Consider the following 20292-nt stretch of genomic DNA (forward strand, 5'->3'; position numbering starts at 1 on the left):
AGGTCAAAGAATTTGCAAAACACATCTGCACATTATAAGCTGTGTGGAAAAAAGAGAATAAGAAACACGCAAAAGCAAACACACGTTTTACCTGTGGTTGGAGCAGGTTTTTTTCCCCTTCTTACTAATATAGGTTCTGTTCCTGTTTTACAATCACCATCAACGCAGTATATTTGGAGGATACTTCGCTACAAATTTTGAGCTCTCTTTTATGAATTGTCCTGAGATAATTTGGTTATTATTGTAGGCTTTATTTGATTCACGTTATCCATGTATATTCATGTCTACCAAAGCTTTTTTCACAGGAGACATTTTAACATTGTCACACTTGAACAGGGCTGAAATTTTAGTTTCAGGGTTTTGTCATTACAAAAGAGAAGAACCCCCTCTGTCTAAGTCTAAATGCCAAAAGGCAAACATGCAGTGTGCAAATAAAATTAATTTGGTCATTTGATGGAGTCAGGATACTAAGATAATCAAATCAATTCAGATTTAAATAATAAAAAAGTTACATCAAGGCACTTTACATATAGAGCAGGTGTAGACCAAGAGATAATCTCTTGTAATATTGCTGTTAAACCTTGAATGGGACATGTATATTATTGGGCCACTTTGTGCTTTTCCAAAGAACAAAACACAATTAAATGTTTACTTTTTTGTCTTAAAATATAAGAAAATATCCAGACAGATAGCTGTAAAAAAATAATGATATCATTTCCCTTAACCTGATCTTTTCGCTGTTAATCATTATTAACCCACGCAGGCGATACAGCCAGGCATACATCTTGACGTCAGACTACTGAATCACATTCCTCACTGGCAAAGAGCCTGTGGAGGATTCCTGCACTGGTCTGTGCACGCTTGGTGCAGTCAGACCAGATTCCTGCTCCACTGCTTGCTGTCGATAAGGAGGGTAGATTCACTTGAACTGGGTTAGCCACTGGGGTGGAACAGCAGCACAAGAGAGCTTAAACGGCTGACATATTTGTTGACACGCCAGTGCTGACGTACAATCAAAGTGACAAGCTGCCATGTATGGTTGGAGCTGCTTTAAGAGTTGGCCAAAGAGGCGTCCAACAGATTAAAGGTCAGAGCAGACCAACATGTCCTCCATGGGAAAATATTTCTGCTGCCTTCGTCCTACCTAAACTATTTATGCAAAATGAACAGGCTCAGTCTATCACTGGGGACAAGTCCTCATCTCTGTGGTCAGTGCCGTAGTCAAGGACAAAGTTAGAAGCATCCAGAGGCATCACACATACTATTTCTAGGTTATTATTACAATCACTAGGATTAATATTCTTGTTCCTAGTCCTACTAGAACTATTGTAATTTTATTATTTTTGCACAGTGTTTTCATAATCTGGTCTTACATTATGTGATCCTATAGGCACATTATTTATAGTTTTGGACATCCAATATTTTAGTGCATGTGTATTGGGATGTCTTGTTACATCGGTTGGCTTACAGCTCCATAGGTGTTTCTCCTGCAGGAAAATAAAGTGATGCTGATGCAGAAAGATATTTCATCACCGCTAATGCTGTCTTGCCAAATGTATATACATACATGTAGGCCTACAGTATTTGTGAGAAATAAAAAAAAAAAAAGCAAAGAAACAAACAAAAAGCAAACAAAAAAAAAAAAAAACACAAAACAACAACTGAAAAGCAAATATAAGACATCTCTAAAAAGTCAAAAGCAGTAGTGATAAAAGTGTCAGTGTAGCTTAAAATATAAAATAGATAATAGCATGAGCTGCATAATGAGATGAAGTTTTAAAACATTTCAAATAAACATCAACAGCAGAACTGGTAAAATTTAGCTTTTCTGAATGGTAGTCTGAAGGTTGTACCAGGTTTAACAACTCCCTGTTAACTATATTGATTTTAGAATTAATATTATTATTTTCTTACGACGTATTTATTAGTTTTTGTGTGTGTGTGTGTGTGTGTGTGTGTGTAATTTAATGATGCAAATGCTAGCTTGTTTAATTGACGCTGGTTAGCTCGAAGTGCTAAAACACCTTAAACCAGCAAAGAATAATAACAATTTCTTGTGTTGGTCAGAAATTTTTGTATGCATGTCACAACAATATGAAAAAAACAAAACAAAAAAAACCCCAGTAACCTGGGTTAATAGTCACTAAAGTGGTCTTAGCATTAGCTGATAGCAATGGGTTAAAACGCAGCAGAAAATCCAAACCATTTGAATCCAACGGCAAATGGAATTTAGCTTTCAGCTTGATGTGTTAGGTCTTTGCAGACATTGGGATTTCCAGGCTGACATCCTGTGCCTGATACATATTAACCCAGTAACAGAGGTGGGTATTAGGACATTTGCCAGAATATTTCTATTTCCTTATTTAATTTTGAGCAGGCTTTCCTGCAAAGTCGGCTGCTTGTCGCTTCATGACGAAGGGGAAATTTCCATAGTCTGCATAGACTCATGCAGATAGCAGTGCTAATGCCTGCAAGCATTAATTAAGAGGACAAAGAATGTTTGATGTTGGTTTTCATGTTTTATGATTTGATTTGTAATTACAAGGGGCATATGTTTCTTTTTTTGTTTATCTTATTATTATCTTGTATTATTGTTACTAATATGACAATATGAGATGGCTAACATAAACATAAGCCAAGGACACTTCCAGCACAACATCCATATGTAACTGTGATATATTCTAAACCTAACCCTCACCCCTGTTGTAGGATTTTACCCGACTGACTCCTGAAGCACTGATCAGTGACGTGGCCCCAGCACTCACTGGATTAACCACACGTTTCTGTGTATGTTCAGGCTTTGCATCTTCGTCTCCACTGCTGCTATATCAGCTCTCCCTAATCTGCCATGTTCTTACCTGTTATTGTGTTATCAGTGAGTCATTTTCCACTCCAGAATCCAATCTTCCTTTTCCTTTTAACTGTAGAGGGTGTTACCAACATATCGAGTGATATTATGCCAGTAGTTTGCCATCTGAATGTAATAAGTAAAAAATACTCTTTGTTTGCATTTGGAGTGACCACAGAGGCTCATCTGGGTGGGAGGGATGCAGTATTTCTCCACCATCCACCATCTAGCTGCATGGAATCATTTTTTAGAGCTTATAAGTGGCTTTCACATGATGTTACTTACTTAAACCGCATCTTTTCCCAATGTTTACATACTCGATGGAAGATTTTGTGATGACTCATCGCATAAATGGGATTTAAGTCAATCTAGATCTGAAAATGCCATTACCATAAACCCTCAACAGATTTTCTACATTAGTGTTAAAAAACTGTTGAAAGCCTGTGGGTATATTCAGTTGACAAAATAATACACAAACAAAGTCTTTGAAGTCTTACTTAATAGTCTGTTACAGCAAAACCCGTATTTAATTTCTATGTTTTTCTTAGAACATAAACTGTTTATCTAAGTAGAAGAAATCAGCATGTGTCCATTTTCCCAGGTTAAAGTCAGTCTTGGTGAAATTTGAGGTCTCTGTGTCTCCATTTTACATTTGTCATCGGAGGGAACGAGTGAACCCTGGGAACATGGTGTCGCGCTCCCAACACAACGGCCCCCTCTGCTTTACCGGTGTAATTCTATAAGGAAATCATGAATAGCAGGAGTGTGAGAGACCCCATTGAGGCGAGCTGTTCATTACAATGTAACTTAACTCTGTTCCTTCCACTATAACACCTTGACAAGGAGAATCCTTCCAAATAATGGGTTGTGTACGGACACCATTGCTGCAGGCTGCATCCCTGTAATTGCTGAGCACTTCCTGGTACTGATGGCAGTTAAAATGACGTGGGAATGGGCGAGTCTCTAAAGACGCACACACCTTATGGTGTCACCTCCCCGAGCCGGACACATAGACATGTAGGTATCTAGAGAATAGTAAATGCCAAAAGTTTTATTTTATTATCATTTTTTTTAAACTATGGCCGATAAAACACTATAATATTTTGATGTAAGTGATTTGTTTGGAGGGAATATTGAGTATGAACAGTGGTAGGATACGAGGACACCTGCTGAAGGTGAAACAGCCATAAAGTTATTCGTTATTAATTAACCTAATATAAGTAGTGCAACAAAGGGGACCATAGACACACAGAACACACAAGCATGTACACCGAAACATGTATTTTCATCTACAAACACACACACGCACACACGTGCACACAGACACACATATGCGCCTCTTGGCAGATGGCGGACCATGGAGGCGACAGGGCTGTAAAACAAGCCTGATCTCTTTGTCCACCTACGCAGCACTTTGCAGTGTGTCTATCAGATGGCGGCTTTTTATCAAGGTGTGGCTGACATTGGCTCCACACAAAGCTCTGTTAAACAGGAATATGGGAGGCCTGCTGCTAATAACTAGGCTGCCATGACTGGGCTCGCTCACTGCCCAGCAACTCTCTCTCTCACAGCTGCCATTTTGCACTCGGCCACCTACAGTCAATGGATCATTTGGAGCTACGTGTATGTAAATGACCTTAATACATTCTGCAGTGTGTGATGAAATCTGATGAAAAAACGGACTTATTTCGTTTGTTGGGTTTTGCTAAGTCAAACAAAAATAACAGGAACTCACATATCTGTGTGTCTGCATATCCATATCTCTGCCCAGTCATGAAGCTTGTGGTCTCTTCTTTTACCCATAAACCCTTGCATTGAACATGTTTCCACTTCAACCCTTGCGTTTTTTGGAAGTAATCCAAAAGGCAAAAAACTAAATTTGACTGCTGTGCTGTGAATTTGTTCCAAACGTGCTGTGCTAGGAGTGCACCAGTGTGAGATGTATGCTCAGAGTTAGACTGTTAGATAGACTGTAGGTGTAATTATATGGTTGCATCGATGCTGTGTCTAAGAGACACCCAGCCCAATTATCAGGCTGTTGGGAGGAAGAAGGGAGATTATGCGTAATTGCCAACTGCGGCTGGGCCTGGGTGTTTCCTCCGGAGTCAAATCACTGAGACAGAAGGTGATTAGTGGATTTACTATGTGAGCAGACAAATATTATGTTGCTCAACTGCATACTTGCAACTGGATTTGGTACTTGACATTATGATTAATGGTAATGTTGTCCATAAAACTAATGATTCCGAGAATGATTCAGTTTATCAAAAGCAAAAAGACTTCAAGATTCAACAAGCAAAAGAAAAATATAGCTCAACTCATACAGTTATATTATTATTTTGAAAGGTTTCAACTTGAATTGAATGAATGAATGAATGCTAATATTGAATTATTTTCACTATATTTTTTTACAGAATCTAAAGTGCACAGAACATACACCGTCTGGTTTATGCCAAAAAAAAAAAAGGAGAAGGATTGAAAGTTTATTTGAACAATGTATGGAAACTGTAGAACAGTAAAAAAAAATAAAAATAAAAATAAAATAAAACCGTTTTAAAACGTCCTCTGAACCAATAGGTTTTCACTTATTTGAAGGCACCTTTCAGAAGTCTCTGAACAGGTAGAAAATATTATTTTACCTTTTGTGTCAGGAGATAATACCCCAGAAAACTGGCAAATCCATTCTGATTGACGCTCTGCTCTCATGTTACCATAGGGCTCACACAACAGAGGCCTAAAGGCAATTAATATTGAATGGAGCTAAATTTAGAGGGTGGGGTGTGGGATTCAAAGTCTTGATTGGTTATTCTGTCTGAGGCTGCTGTTCTAAGATTCAGTCCGCAAGAGGCAACTGTTGCTAAGGGTCCCATTACCCCAGTAACCAGCGACTGTTTACTTTGGTCTTGCGGATTTGCTTATGTGCAGCAGACCATCAGTGGGCTGTACTAGAGACAGGTCATGCGACAGGTCAGCCTCTGCCCAGTCAGTCCCCTCAGTCTGCTGTTTGTCCGGGCTCTGCAGCTGGACGACAAGGTTGAGCACACATGGCAGAAAAAGAGTGGACTGTGATGGAGTTCGAAACGAAGCGACAATAGCGTCAGGGTTCAGCTCCTGCTTGCTAATACAAAACCACCACATTTTCTACACATGACATTCCCTTTTAAAAATATAATGTCTAATGAGATGATCTCTTGGACCTATTTCGAGAGGTATGTGCAGTCTAGAGCCTGTTGTGATGGTGGGAAGGACACCATTTAGTTACAACAGGGGTGATGAAATTTAAATCCAATTTATTAGTTAGAGGTTTTTGACATTTCATGTTCATGGTGTTTTGGAGGAACATCAACCTGAAAATAATGAATGACCAAAGTGAATAGGCTGAACTGGTGTTGTAGACAAAAGGTCAGGGGTCAGCAAGCATCGCCTGTTGAACGCAATGATCATTCACTGCCATTACGGTGATCATTGTTACAGTCTATCAGTTCATGGGAGCTTCTGCATGGGCCCAGTGGTGCTTAAAGCAAAGTGCAAGTGTCATTGGGCCAATATGCTAACAGTGACATGTTATCATGCTAATATTTAGCACATACATAATATTTCCCAGGCAGCATTGGTTAGTGGAGTTTGCATGTTCTCTGTCTTTGTGGGTTTCCTCCCACCACCCAAAGACATCATGTTTGGGTTAACTGGTGACTCTAAACTGTCCGTAGGTCTGAGTGTGAGTGTGAGTGGTTGTTGGTCTCTCTCTGTCTCTGTGTGTTGGCCTTGTGATGGACTGGTGACCTGCCCAGGGTGACCCCACCCTCACCCAGAGTGAGCTGGGGTTGGCTCCAGCACCGCCAGTGATTTGGAAATGGAAAAGCGGTAGAAGATGGATGGATAATATTTCCCATGTTATACTGACGTAAAATTTAAGATGAAAATGTAATGAGTTTTTTCATAAACCAAAATATTACCTTGTTTCAATTCAGAGGCTGTGTCCTTCTTTTTATTTTCTCTTTGTGATGCCAGCTGTTCTTGCCCTTACCATTTCTTTCCAAGTGCTGTCCCCTTTGGCAACACGTAACTTTTTCTCTTTTTACACAAAAACAAATTTGATTTAAGTAAATAGTTGGACTGTTAGCTGAAATGTAGTGCTTGCATTTAAAAGTGCATTCTTCAGGCACTCTTTTTTTTTCTCTGCCATATTATTTTTATTTCCAGCCAACAATGAATCCTGGGAGGCTCCAACTGTGAAACAATTGGTCTACAAACGCTGTTTCTGAACATGTTATGTGCATAAAAATTGAGCAGGAGCATACCTATAATAGACGATGTATCAGGTACTGCATTAGGACTTTTATGTGACTAGCACACACAGTGAACTGCTGAAAAGAGCACAGAAGTCCACTTCTCGTCACAACAACTAGCCAACAACCTGTGTGAGTCATATCATCTGAGGCTGGCAGTGAGGGCCAGTTAAAGAAGAACCAAGATGAAGGCGCAAAGAAAGATAAACTTCAGCATCATGAAGAAAGCAGGAAGTGACATCAGAAGGAGGACTGGAGCAGCACCAGTGGGAGGAGACACAAACCAGGAAGACCACACAAAGGCAAGCTCAAGTGTCAGGTGTGCAGATCCTTTAATGAATCAATAGCATGTCTAGGAAAATGAAGCGCAACAACACATTCTTATGACTTGTGCGTTAGTGTATGGAAAAATAACAGGAGTCTGCTCGGTGGAGCAATGTCTGCCTAACTCTTTTCTCAGGGACTTGTTGAGCTGCTCCTACCCAGGCAAGGACAGGGAGAGACACAGAGGTGACCCAGGCCCTTTCTACTTCCTTAAACCTTGATGGAGCTAATGAGACTGAAATATTAAGTGTTTGATTTAGAGTTTTGTTTTGTTTGTTTTTTTTGTGCACAAAAATGGTATCACACATGTGACACAAAGGTTTAGAAAAAATCAAACCTCATCATTGAAGTGGAATATACTGTATTTCATTTGATTTTCAGCTTGACCTTTTATCCTCGTCTTCTGGTCAGTATGATTAACTTCTTCTGGTATTTCCCGTGTAGAGTGAGTAGTTACTGTGAGAACAGAGGATGGAAGAGGATTTACAACAGGTACAGCGAAGATTTTAAACTCAAGTAGTGTGAAACCAAATCACCAGCCAACTATTACAACTTCAGAGAAGGTAGAGTGAGTGCATGTGACATAACCCCCGCCGACCCCTTTGTCAAAATTATAGCTGGTGTCACATTAGTTTGTTCAGTTCTGTTCTCATTTTGCATTTGAGAAAAACTAATTTGTTGTGTTCTCTTCACAGAAAGAAATCATAGACACCTTTTGTTTTGGTGTACCAGATCCCTAACAACAAGGTGCTCACCACAAAAACTGTCAGCAGCAAAGTCAACCAAGGCCTGGGACTGAGGTAACGCTGGAGCCTGTTTTCCTGCTGTGTTTGTCTTGTTGTCTTGTCTGTTTGTGTTGTTATGGTTGTGTCAAATCTCCCAGCAACCATTATGTGCCATCATGGAGGGTCAGCTCAGCAAATCCTGACTGAAAGACAGGTGTCAGATTGGGACCGTGATCTCATGAACAAAGTCAACTTAGCTCAGCAGAATGTGGATTTAAAATGAATGGAGTCTTTTAACTTTTGAATTGCAACAGCTGAGAGAACCACTTCGCTGTATGAATGTGTTCACTTGTGGAGATGCATAGTGGTGATGGCAAAAGTGCTTAGTCCAATTAAAACAAATCCAACAGATATCACTTCTTGTATGAACACCTTAAAAGCATACATGATGATCGGCTTGATTAAAAATATATATATATTTAAGGACACCAGTATGGCCCTTTAAGGTCTCAAAAGTTTTGAGGGGAAACATTTTATTTTTCCAGGATGGTGCAATATAAGACAAGCTTTTCAAGGTTGACCTGTTTCAGGTCTCGCTGACATTTATGTGGACTTCTGCCTAACAGGAGGATAAAATACTCAAACACGCATCACGTGAAAAAACAAAATACTGGTTCAACTGGATAAATGTCCTGTTTGCAGGCTCCATTTAAATATGACACAAATCAAATGCTGCCTGACATGCGCTCACCAATGAAAACAAACAGACAATTTGTGCTTGGCAGTGTTAGGACAACAGTATCCTTGGTGATTGTTTAATCAAGAGGTTGAAGACGCTGGAAAATAATGCACTTCACCTCCCATAAGGCCTTGATAAAATCACCAGGGGAACATGCTGTTTCCATAGAGATGAGTCAGCAGAGGGCAGGGCTGAGGCACAAACAAGGATCTGGGTGTTGGAGCAGCTGCAGCACAGCAGGACTGGTCGAATAAAATCCATTTATTTCAAAACATAGACACTGGTAGACATTTCTCATAAATTTTGTGGACTGACGATGAAATGGTTCACTTGGTTCTGAGGTGCAGCATGATAATAATCTATTGTTATGATAAATATGGTTATCACTGAGTAAATCAAACAGGCACAGACAGGTGGTTTAGATTTCCGGCTGATGGATGGATCTGTGGCGAAGAAAAAACACAAAAAGAACACAGAACAAAATCATACAGAATAAAAAAAAAGAAAGAAAAATCTTTCCCCCTTTTTTTTTTTTTTTTTTTTTTTTTTTTTTTTTAGTTGACTGAGGCCAACTCACTGGACCAAACACTCAATTTTCAATTTGACATCCACCATTTTGGACCATCTATACAAATTATTGGATTATTAGTACTGATTCATCAATGTGTTAGCAGCATGTTCATACTAACGGCAAATTTTGCAGAAAATATTCTAATCAAATATGAATTCAATATGGCAAACAAAGTAGATGTCATGATGAGCTAATTTATACTTCTAATTTCCACAAATGGTTGTTATTTTTGGCAGGCACAATATTCTGCAGAGGTTTCACATTTTTCACATTTAAAAACTCGTGGAAAGTAGAATAGTGCTACACAATAATACTTCTTGAACTCAGGAGGAGTTGGCCACCTTCAGACTGAAGCTGCAGCCCGTGGAGGACAGCCAGGCCCAAAGGAAGACGCAGCACTGCCAGCCGCAGGCTCCCATTGTCCAACAGTGGGTGAACTGTGGGTGGGTGAATTATTGTTTTTAACATGATTGGCATGTTACAGTTCTCAAGCTAAACTATAATTTTGCCCTCAGTCTGAATGGGAAGAAATTTGATGTTCACTCTTACCTGCTGATTGCCGGCACCGCACCGTACATGGTCTTCTTTCGTCATGGCTACGTGCGACTCACCTGCGACCTCTATGACCCCAGCTGTAACAACCTGTCTGCTCACCTGACCAATCAGCTATAAGCCAATGCTGTGCAAACAAGAGTGAGTTACATTCGTATATTAGAATAACACCTATTAGAAATTCTGAAAAGTATTTAAACTCCTCATTGATATTCTTATTAAATAAAAAAATCTGTAAATGTATGTGTGTGTGTGTGGGGGGGGCAGGAATCAGCAGGACTCGGGGGAGGGATGGGTACGCTCTGGACAGTGACATGTAAAGATATATAGACATGCAACCTGTCATGCTCACAGTCACTGTGCATGTCCTTGGACTGAGAGTAGAAGCAGGAGCACAAAGCCTCATCATTTAACCTGGAACCTTCTTCCTGAGAGGCGGCAGCGCTAACCGCTGCTCTGACATACACTACATATATTATTAAGCTTGTCCCAGTTAATGCAACCTTCTTTCACTTTTGTTGCGATCAGGTAATCGCCAAGACAGAAACATTCTGTACTTACTTGTAACTGTGCCCATTCTTTTTAGTTTGTGGTTTATCAACAAAAATAATTAAGAAGACTTGGCTGCTTTTGTTTCTTTCATATAGTTTAATATTTACTGATGTCATTGTTAAAGAGATATTAAAGTTAAGATTATGGCCAAATGTTGTCTCATAACACCAGGGATTTTAATGGCTAAAACAAACTAAAATAAAAAAAAAAAAATAAAAAAATAAAAAAAAATCTACGCTATCCATGATGAGTCTGGATAAAAGTGGTTTGGAATAAATGTGTGATTCCACCAAACATAGCACTGTACAGTCCACATTATTTTCAGAGAGGCATCTTCCCTCTATCTCCCTGTTTTTGCTGACTGTGTGTCTCTGGTCCCCCTGCTGTCCATCTCTAGTACATGCAGAAGAAAAACCCCCTTTGCAGCCTGCTGAAGGAGGACACTGTGTGGAGGACTTGAACGCCTACGTCAATGACAGGTTTCAGGTTGCCAAGGGTCTGCCCAGGGACTGGGTGCTGGGCGCCTTCACCGTGAGGGCTGCTGTGTTAGCTCTCAGGGACCAATTACCATTTAATGATGGCTGTTGGTGCTTGCTGCTAATTGAGACTGTGGTTAGGTTTGGGTGATCTCATCGATGTCTGAGGACACATCATCTTGTTTCTTCCCTGAAATATCAGTAAGTGTAGCCTCTCGTCACTGGACACCATTTTATCTTCACTCGCACATCTTAAAATGAAATATCAAATGATGATAGTGACAGACTTTGACGTTTATAGGATTAACCACTGTGCAAGCCGATTGGTTAAACAGAAACCTGCTGATTGTGTATAAAAGTATCATTTATATAGACCTAAGGCCTGCTGTAAGTGTGGACTACTGTCTGTTCCTTCACAGATTCATTTCCAGACTTGCTTAAACATCAGCCTTTGTCCTACTTCCTTTGTCTTACTCTGCCTGAATTCAGAGTTTAGTTCTGTTGCACTACACCAACACAGAAAATAGCTGTATAATGCAGACTACAGTGGGCCCTTTGAAAAAGAAAAAGTAACACCACCTGCTGTATTTCTATTTGGGCCTGGAGACAACACGTTTAACAGAAACCAGATAGCAGTTGTCTAATTAAAAAGGTGCTAATAAGGTGCATGATGGGAAATACTGACACTCAACCTTTATGCAGAGACAGTCAGGGTACCTCAGCCCCTAACTGATTTAAAATATAGCTCTCTCCACATTATCTGGACCATTTGGCTACCAAAGATCCAAAATTGGACTTGGACTCTTTCATCCGGTGGTCAAAATGACTGATAATGACTTTACAACATGATATATTGTCAATTATGAGTTCATAACTCATTCTGCTGCAGGCAAGTGACCCAAAATGTCAGCTGCTGCTGCTTTAAGTAATAAATCTTCTGTCTCTCCTTAAGAAATACAACTTTGCATTTTTAGATGCTGAGCTGCAGACTTTTCAATTTGCTACTGGGTAGTATCTACAGTGTACACTAAAGTGTGTCTCTCTGAAGTCTAATGAGCAGTGAATTTGCTGATGGCCTGTTTTTCTTCTCCATGCATCAGATCATGGTGCAGTGTTTCTACGCAGTCAAATCCACGTTAGACTCCCAACTGGGCCGCTTCGACTTGATTGGCTGTGACTTCATGGTTGATGAGAACTTTAAAGTGGGTGAGGCGCTGCTGAACGTCTGAAAGTCAGTGTTGATGATTTCCTCATGTGGGGTCCTATCAGGTGTGGCTGTTGGAAATGAACTCTAACCCAGCTGTCCATACTGTGAAGGGTTGTTGTAGAGACACTGGGTGAGCTCAGCCCTAATGAGCAATCATCTTATCTTATTATCACGATATTCTTCATTTTATCATCATTATTCATCTTATTATTATTATAATTTTTACGTTTCACCAGCAGAAACTTCACTCATTCTTCCTAATTCTTATCACCAATGATATTGTTTAATCTTTTTTGCATGATGCAGTTGTACTTCCTGTTATTAATTGTATTCTATCTCTACTTTGCATGCTTAACAGGCTAATGTGGGACACCACCCAAAGCACGGAGGTTTTTTTTTTTGTTTGTTTGTTTGTTTTGTTTTTTTTGTTTTCCCTTTAATCCTTTTCCCTAGAATTAGCTCCGGAGATGTGTCATCTCAAATGGAGGATTCTTCCACCGGCCAGTCAGAGGAACTTTGTACTGCTCTACAGCAGAGTTTCTCCCCCTGACTCAACATGGGCCTGCAGCAACACAAACTGGGAATTCGACAAGACAGTCCCTAGAAAGTCTGCACCCAGAAGGCTTAAGTCAGGAATTAAGGGTAAGAACGTGCCTTCAGCATTACCTGATGATTATGTCAAGGCCTCAGACAAAGGACAGACCAGTCCCACCACCACCACCTCATCATTTCTGCAGAACTGTTCAGTGCAGGGACCTTCACATTTAAGCATCAGCATACAGACTGTCAGGAGTAAGAACTCCAGGCCTCGGGTCCAGCTCAAGCTGAACACATGTACTTTGCCTCAACATCTGAAGGCAATAAATGTTCCAAAGAGCTCTAAAATGCCTGTCATGATATCGCAGTCAACATCAGCAGAGTGGCTCTCCAGAGATGAGATTGCTCCCTTCTCACACAGGACCTTGTGTGTGTGTTTCACCTCATGAAATAGAAATCAGAGAGGATGAACAGAGATTACTGTATGAACGAAAAGAGGAACTGTGAAAAAATACGTGCAAACAGCTGCTTTGTCTAAAATAAATCCACACACAGGACATCTGGTGCTATTTTTAGATAAATGGTTAATGTGGAAATAAAGAATCTATCTCTATTCTAGTTTCTGTTCCATTTCTAGTTTCGTGTATGTGGTTTTTGTAAGGAATATGCTATAAAGAGCACCTTCTAACATCAATCTAAAAAATTGGTGGATTGGTCTTATGTGATCGAAGCACATGGCCTTCATCTTTAAACCAACAGCAAGTGTCTTAAGGAAAACAGCCATCAGTCGTCTTACATGAGGTTGCGTCACTTCACAGACATGGGAGAACAGCCCTCGTTCTGTGGAAGGACAGAAACAATATGAAATGTGCAAACCTTCCCACCATCTCACTGTGTTTCTAACCTGGAAAATCAGCACAAGCTACAGTTGTTGTGGTTTGTTGTTTTTTAACTTCAGCCCTTCACCTCTCTGTTTCATAACTTATAATTATCTGTCCATATTCAGGCTCTCTGCGTGTAAACACAGTTATACTCCGGTCTTTCCTCAGAGGATGTTTGCTTCATCCATGTGTCTCAACAACTGTATCAGAGCCTGACATCAAAATGAAGAGGTGCCTGAGCCAGCTTGTCTTTGAAGGGAATATTGGTCAAATGTTGTTTTGCTTCTCTCTCTTTTTTTTTTTTCTTTGTCATTCTGAAACATCAGCACCCTCTCTTTGTGACTTCAGAGAGAAAATTACCAAAGTGAGGAAGCAGCTCAGCTCGGTGCAGACAGCCAACTGACAGGAAGGAAGGAACAACTACTACGCTGCAACTCGACAAAAACTTTTATCTCCAATTCCTTTTCAGAAGCCTTAAACATCCTTCATTTTCGGGACTCTGTGGAAATGTACACTAAATGCTGGCAAAAATGGGGAACTAAAGCTTAGCAGCACCCCCCTCTCTCTCTCTCCCTCCTTCTGCAGCACTCAATATCCTCTTTTGGACCCAACCAGCCCCCATTTTCACGTTATCTCTGTGGTTTTAGTGTGGCACACACACACACACACACACACATACAGCGGGGATGACTGCCCGGGCAGATGGTGCTCAGTGTGTGGACTAGAAGCTGAGACAAGCCTCAGAGTGACAGACTCCTCATCTAAAATGGGATGCTGCAGTGTGACCCAGAGGCATACTGGAGTGGACGAGGTGGGCCCCGATGAGATCGAGCTCCTGGAGCTCTCTGGAGACAATTTAGGGTAAGACATGGATCCAAGTTTGAAACTAGAAGCTGTTCAGAAATAGTACTGGGGGGAAATTCAAACACTTATGACTACGCTCTGATCCCGGAGCAAAACATTACAATGGAAATGGGACTTGGACACCAACTCTACCTCATTCTGAATGTGAGTTAACAAATCTTCCTTGTGTTTGTCATTATTAAAGTGTTCGTTCAGGTATATTTTTTTTCCAATTTTGTTTTGTATACAAGTGAGTCGACGAGGAGGAAGCAGTGGCTGTCTGTGAAGTGCAAAGAGCACTCTTTTTGTAGCTTCTCTTTCAACCTCTGTGGTGTTTCTACACGTGTCATGGTTTTGGTGCTGTAAGTGCAGAAAGCACCTTTGTAGCCTGTCTCAAAGCTGCAGGGCATTTGCAAAAAGGATGCACACGCTTTGATTATTGTTACGCAGTAACTGGATGTGTCACCTGACAGAAAACGTCCAGGTTGTCTAGTCAAGAAATAGAAACCTGTAACCCATCACGACAACACCTGCAGAAAAACAGACGGCATCCATACGAGCTGTAGCCATCACCAGAGCAGGGAAACTAATTGGTTCCTATTTAGACAACACGAACTTGGGGACTCAGTGATGCTGCACTGATGTGATTAGCAGATTATTATAAGACAATGGCAGCAGCATGAGGGGGTTTAATACAGAGTCATGGCGGGACAAATCTCAAACTGGCTCTCAAACTGAGGGATTAGCAGAGGCTAATCACAACCATGGCTACCAGTTTTTTATGCGTGGCTGTTTAACGATTACAACTTGTATTGGCATTGATGTGCATCACAAAGATTCACAGTGAGTTTGTAACTTGATTATATCAACAGGAAATAATTTGAACAGCAAATGGCATCATGACAGCTCAATTGTAACCTTGTTGCTGTTGCCACTGTTTCATTAAATTTACTTTCAAGGTGTGCAAGAATATATCATAGTGAAAACCCCAGCATTTGTAGCATATAGTCCCAAGACTGACCTTATGTGACAAAACAATCAAACTCAAATGGAAAGCATGCAATGCATGCAATGAAACTCAACGCTCAAACTCAAGTTTAAAAAAAAAAGAAAAAAGTCCCATTCATGAGTCATTTTGAGTACTTGATAACCCAAACAGACAGAAATGCTTGTCCAAAGGAAAAACAGCTTCTTCACCCAGAGTCACTGAACCAGACTCTGCTTTGATGAAAATGGGACAAAGCTTGTGTTTGTAACGAAAAAAGGCTACAAAATGTGGTTGTACGTGGTCAGCGGGCGGGTCTGTCTCTGCTGTAACTGCTGTAAGCAGATTATGTCTGGCTGCTGCTCGACAACTGGGGGGTCAGGACAAGTCCCTGAAACTGTAATATCTTGTGCAGGTGTAGTTTTATTTTCAGTTCACTTAGCGCTGCAGCCCTGAACACGCATGTTTGGAAACGCACACAGATGTAGAATCAGGGGTTAGACTTCCACTCACACTTGTGTGTGACCGGACAGCAGAATGAGCACTTTATCTTCCCTCTGCATTAAGAAGCAAAAAAGTGAACCCACCTCCATGCTTCAATGAGGCCACAAAGATAACTACTGAGCTGCTCCTGCGTGACAGCCATGTCTCACACATTTCTCTAAATTTGTGTGTGTGTGTTTATCCAGGGTGTGGAGTCTGGGAGAAACCAGGCTTCAGCTGTCAGTGAGGAGCAGCTGTGACGAGCAGCCAGCACCAGCACCACCACCACCACCACCACCACCACGCCACCCTTCAGAACCACAACTGGACCAACAGGTCACCATGTCTATTCTCCGTGTGTGTGTGGATGTGTGTTATGTGCGTTTTGTGAGGGGGCGGTGGCAAGTGGAAACTTTAACTGTGCACTTGTCATAGTAGGAACATACATGTATTGCTCACTTTGGGCAAATATGTTAAACACTTTTAACACCACACTCTGTTGAAGCAGAATGTTGCGTCCAAAAGTGTATGAACAGTTTCCAGTCTGTTATTTGTGTTCGGGGCCAGACACGCTGTACGCACACTGTGGGATTTTCCATGACAAGAGTGTGAGATACTGCATTCCCTGTTAGGAGTGATTCAAACTTTACAGGAAATAACAAGGGAAAAAACAAGGGATCAAACACTGCCAGAGCTTGATATACTGTCTAATGCTGTAAAGATGAAGCAAATGCAACATTTTAACATTAACATTTGCTCAAACAACACCAGCGACTCACACGTAATGCATGTGTCGTGTGAAACATGTTAATGTTAACGGGAGCAGTAAGACGAGTTGCCACACGTGCACAAATAAAGGCATGATGTGCTGATGTGTTTGTCTGTAGGTGGTGCTGTGGGGCAGAAGCAAAGATGAGCTGTGCCATAGAATTTACTCACAGCAGCCAATCAGAGGCTGGGAAGGTCAACCTGCACACATGTACGGAGAGGTTATCCACTCCTCCTTGGTGTCACTCTGCAACAAATACACACAGGTAACTGGACAGCAAACACGGGACTGTTCACTCGGTGTTGGACTCACCACAGCACCAGTAATTTATGAAATAACATTAAAGTAGTCTACTTGAATTCATGAGCCGCGTGGTTTTGATGCTGTCTGTCCCTGCAGGAAAGCAGTGAACACTTCCTGGTGCTGTTCTCCTTTCACCTGCTGATCCTCTCTCTGGACCACCCTCGGCAGGACTTTGTTTATCAGGTATTGTTCTTTGCTTTAAAAACATAACTGTTCAGAAATGGGTTTTTTATATAAGACTTGGAAAAAAAAAATGTTGTGCGTCAGACAGAGCACAGCAATCTGTCTCTTTCACTGACAATAGATTGAACAGCTGTTAAAAGTTTTCCACAGACCTGAAACAAAACTAAGACGAGGGAGAGCGCTAGTTTTCAAACTTCGCTGCTCACTTTACGCCTCAGACTTTCTCAGTTGTCATCAGATACAAAGATCCCACTGAGGCACAAGCCATTATATCACATAGCTGAGTTCACAGGAGTGAGTCGTAAATCGTAAACTGTCTTTGATGTGAAAGATTTATGATGCTGCTGGTATTTGGCATTTTTTTATTTTTGACAATTGGTACAAAATGAATTGAAAAACAACTTAGACACTTTTTCCAGTTCCTTCAGATTACATCAACTGAGAGTGATCCATTCCTTAGCTATAGGAACAAAGTTCAAACGTAGGCAACATGAACTGTTATTGGATAGCTGGTGTAACAGGGGCCATGCTGTGTTAGTTGTTGGGGACTTCTTCCATAATAAAAGCCTTCTACAATGACAGACATGGTTTTTTTCTGTCGCTCCGTCTTCTCTTATCTCACAGGGCATCCTTCCCCTTTCCGGACTCACCTTCCAAAGTATGTCTCTGGACACTGACACGTCACATTCGCCACACATGTTTGAAATCAGCGGTGAGTCAGTGGAAATTACCAAGTCCAGTACAGACGTTGCAGTGCAGCATAAAATACTGAGCAACAGTTATGTTGTTCCCTCTTTCATCCAGGGCCAATGGTGGATTCCAAGTTGGTCGTGTGTGCCAGTGCTGCAGAGCTACAGAAATGGATGCAGTATATAGACGATAGGAGATACAAGTCGATGTCACAACCCATGAGCCCCTCCCACTGTGCTCTCTCCTATTTGGTAAGTCAAGTTTGTATTATGGCTGTAGTTGTAAAACAGTCTGGCTCATTTGAATTACATATTTCTCCCATAGTTACCATGTGACCTGCGCTGGAAAAGAGAAGAGCTAATGAAATATTTACTCCAAGCTCCAATATGGCAGTGGGAAGGGTCGCCCATACAGCACATGGGTCAGCCGGCATATGTTTCTCTCATCCACATAGTCAACTCTCATAGACAGGTAATCAGTACTCTCTTACTCAGTGGGAGTAATCTGCTGTGTGGTCTGAAAACTGTGACATGTTGAACTGAAGCATCTCAGTTGTCGAACACAGATGATGTGTTGTTTCCACCAAAGCGAAGAAGAAGGGGGGAACAAAAACCCCAATAAATTTCTGTTAACTTACAAAAACAAACAAACATAAAACAAACCACAAGAAAAACTGTTCTTTGGTGGGTTGGGTGAGTAATGGAGAAGCTGAAGTGGTGGTTATATCATTAAAAATAGGACAAACTGTTTTCACCATGTCATGAAAACAGGCAATGGAAGACGTTTCTTGGTGTCAAAAAAGGATTTAAGAATTAAGCTGCACAAAATCAATTCATTCATATGCATGACTTGAGTAATTTTGATGAAGATAAGAACACCCCAACTACACATCTGACACCTCCCTGGGTCCTGAAAACTCCTGTCCTCTCTGTATATTTAAGGCTCATATTAGCTTAATATTAGTAAGCGCCACATACATCTTTTTTTGGCTGGGGGGTCTAAACTTGTGAAAATAACAACCACGTGTCCTGTTAGTTTGCTTCCTTTCTGCTGAAATGACATCTGATAACCACAAGGCTCCGGCTGCACCCTCTTTATCCACTGTGAGAATCTCATTCCTTCATCGAAAACAGTCCTAGTGCTCCAAATGAACATGTACATGCAACATTCAAAATGTGTTCAGTTCATTTAAATGTTAATCATTGCTTCTTGTGAGTCGGTCTGATAGTCTTGATAAGTCTTAGCCTGATGGAAGTATTGTCTGTTGCAGCTCATGCAACAGTAACAGTGGCTTTCTTCTCTTAGGGAGTCCAAGAAAAACTGATGGTTCTCTTCCCTCAAGACGTCCTGCTGCTGTCAGTGGACAGTAAGCGGCTGAATATCAGATATGAGGTAGAGCTACATGTCCCAGTGCTCATAACACAGCACTTCACACATGGCATACAGCAAGGAGGAAAGTAATTGTGTAATTCAAGCCTGGTGCCCGAAGCAACAGTAAATATATTTCCGCTGAAATGAAATGCACACTGCCTGATTATTTTTTTTAGCGGTGAAGAATTTCCTTTTTCTCTGCATCGTGTCTACCAGGGCAGGCTTCCCCGACACAGCATCAGGGCAGTGGAGCGGTCAGCGCTGTCAGGGCGGCTGGAGTTTGAGCTGATCGGTATGCTGTGCAAGCCTGTAACATCAGTCCTGTTTTAGCCAAAGGCAGCGTTGGATCACCCACAGCGAGGGATACATTTCATTCCACTCTGTTTTGTTTCAGGTGAGCTGGTGGAGCCCCTGCTGGTCTCTTGTACCTGCCTGGAGGATTATCAGAACTGGATTTTCCAATTACAACAGGTCAGTTGTCCGCTGTACATTACACTGCCAATATGATGCTTTGAGTTGAGCACACAGGTGATAGGATCAACTGAATAATGTGATACTTGAAGCTACAATAAATGATTTGTTGTCCACTTGAAGGCCGGATCATCTAAAGACAGAATGGGACATATTATTTACATACATATTCTATATTCTATGTTATTACTTGAACCTCCTGAGACATGAGGGTATATATGTTGGTGGGAACTCGTCATCCTGATTGTGCACACACACACTTGTTACCGCACAATTACTGCCTTGTTACACATCCATCTAATGTGAAGCAATACTGGCAATCACTTGGAGTTGTGTCTCTGCTGCTGTCAGATAAAAGGAGGACATGCGAAAGTTAAATTTTAAGGCCCATACTGCTGTTTTTGCATTCATCTATCTAGCCTTTATTCTGCTCATTATTAGTTAATATAATAGATAATTCAGAACTAACCATTTATTAAATGCAAACTAAATT

At 41.0% G+C, this 20292-nt stretch overlaps 1 protein-coding gene across 7 annotated transcripts in view; it reads left to right on the top strand.

The window, feature by feature from the left end:
- Positions 1–20292, top strand: part of LOC115046479 (rho guanine nucleotide exchange factor 7) — a 28872-nt gene that overhangs the window by 7537 nt on the left and 1043 nt on the right. Inside the window, exons 1-16 of one of the 7 annotated variants that reach the window (XM_029506882.1) lie at positions 6632–8261; positions 9824–9939; positions 10012–10189; positions 10998–12282; positions 12737–12925; positions 13827–13932; positions 14050–14562; positions 16219–16348; positions 16900–17046; positions 17181–17267; positions 17892–17979; positions 18072–18208; positions 18282–18428; positions 19263–19349; positions 19545–19620; positions 19723–19799. In XM_029506882.1, coding sequence (XP_029362742.1) covers positions 14468–14562; positions 16219–16348; positions 16900–17046; positions 17181–17267; positions 17892–17979; positions 18072–18208; positions 18282–18428; positions 19263–19349; positions 19545–19620; positions 19723–19799 — 1071 coding nt within the window. In that variant the 5' untranslated portion in view covers positions 6632–8261; positions 9824–9939; positions 10012–10189; ... (2 more) ...; positions 13827–13932; positions 14050–14467. Of the gene's footprint in view, positions 1–6631; positions 8262–9823; positions 9940–10011; positions 10190–10997; positions 12926–13826; positions 13933–14049; positions 14710–16218; positions 16349–16899; positions 17047–17180; positions 17268–17891; positions 17980–18071; positions 18209–18281; positions 18429–19262; positions 19350–19544; positions 19621–19722; positions 19800–20292 lie in introns of those variants that run through there. The other 6 variants (XM_029506881.1, XM_029506884.1, XM_029506880.1 and 3 more) reach the window with 6 other exon arrangements.

The sequence above is a fragment of the Echeneis naucrates genome, chromosome 7, assembly GCF_900963305.1.
Source record: "Echeneis naucrates chromosome 7, fEcheNa1.1, whole genome shotgun sequence".
Classification (NCBI taxonomy): Eukaryota; Metazoa; Chordata; class Actinopteri; order Carangiformes; family Echeneidae; genus Echeneis; species Echeneis naucrates.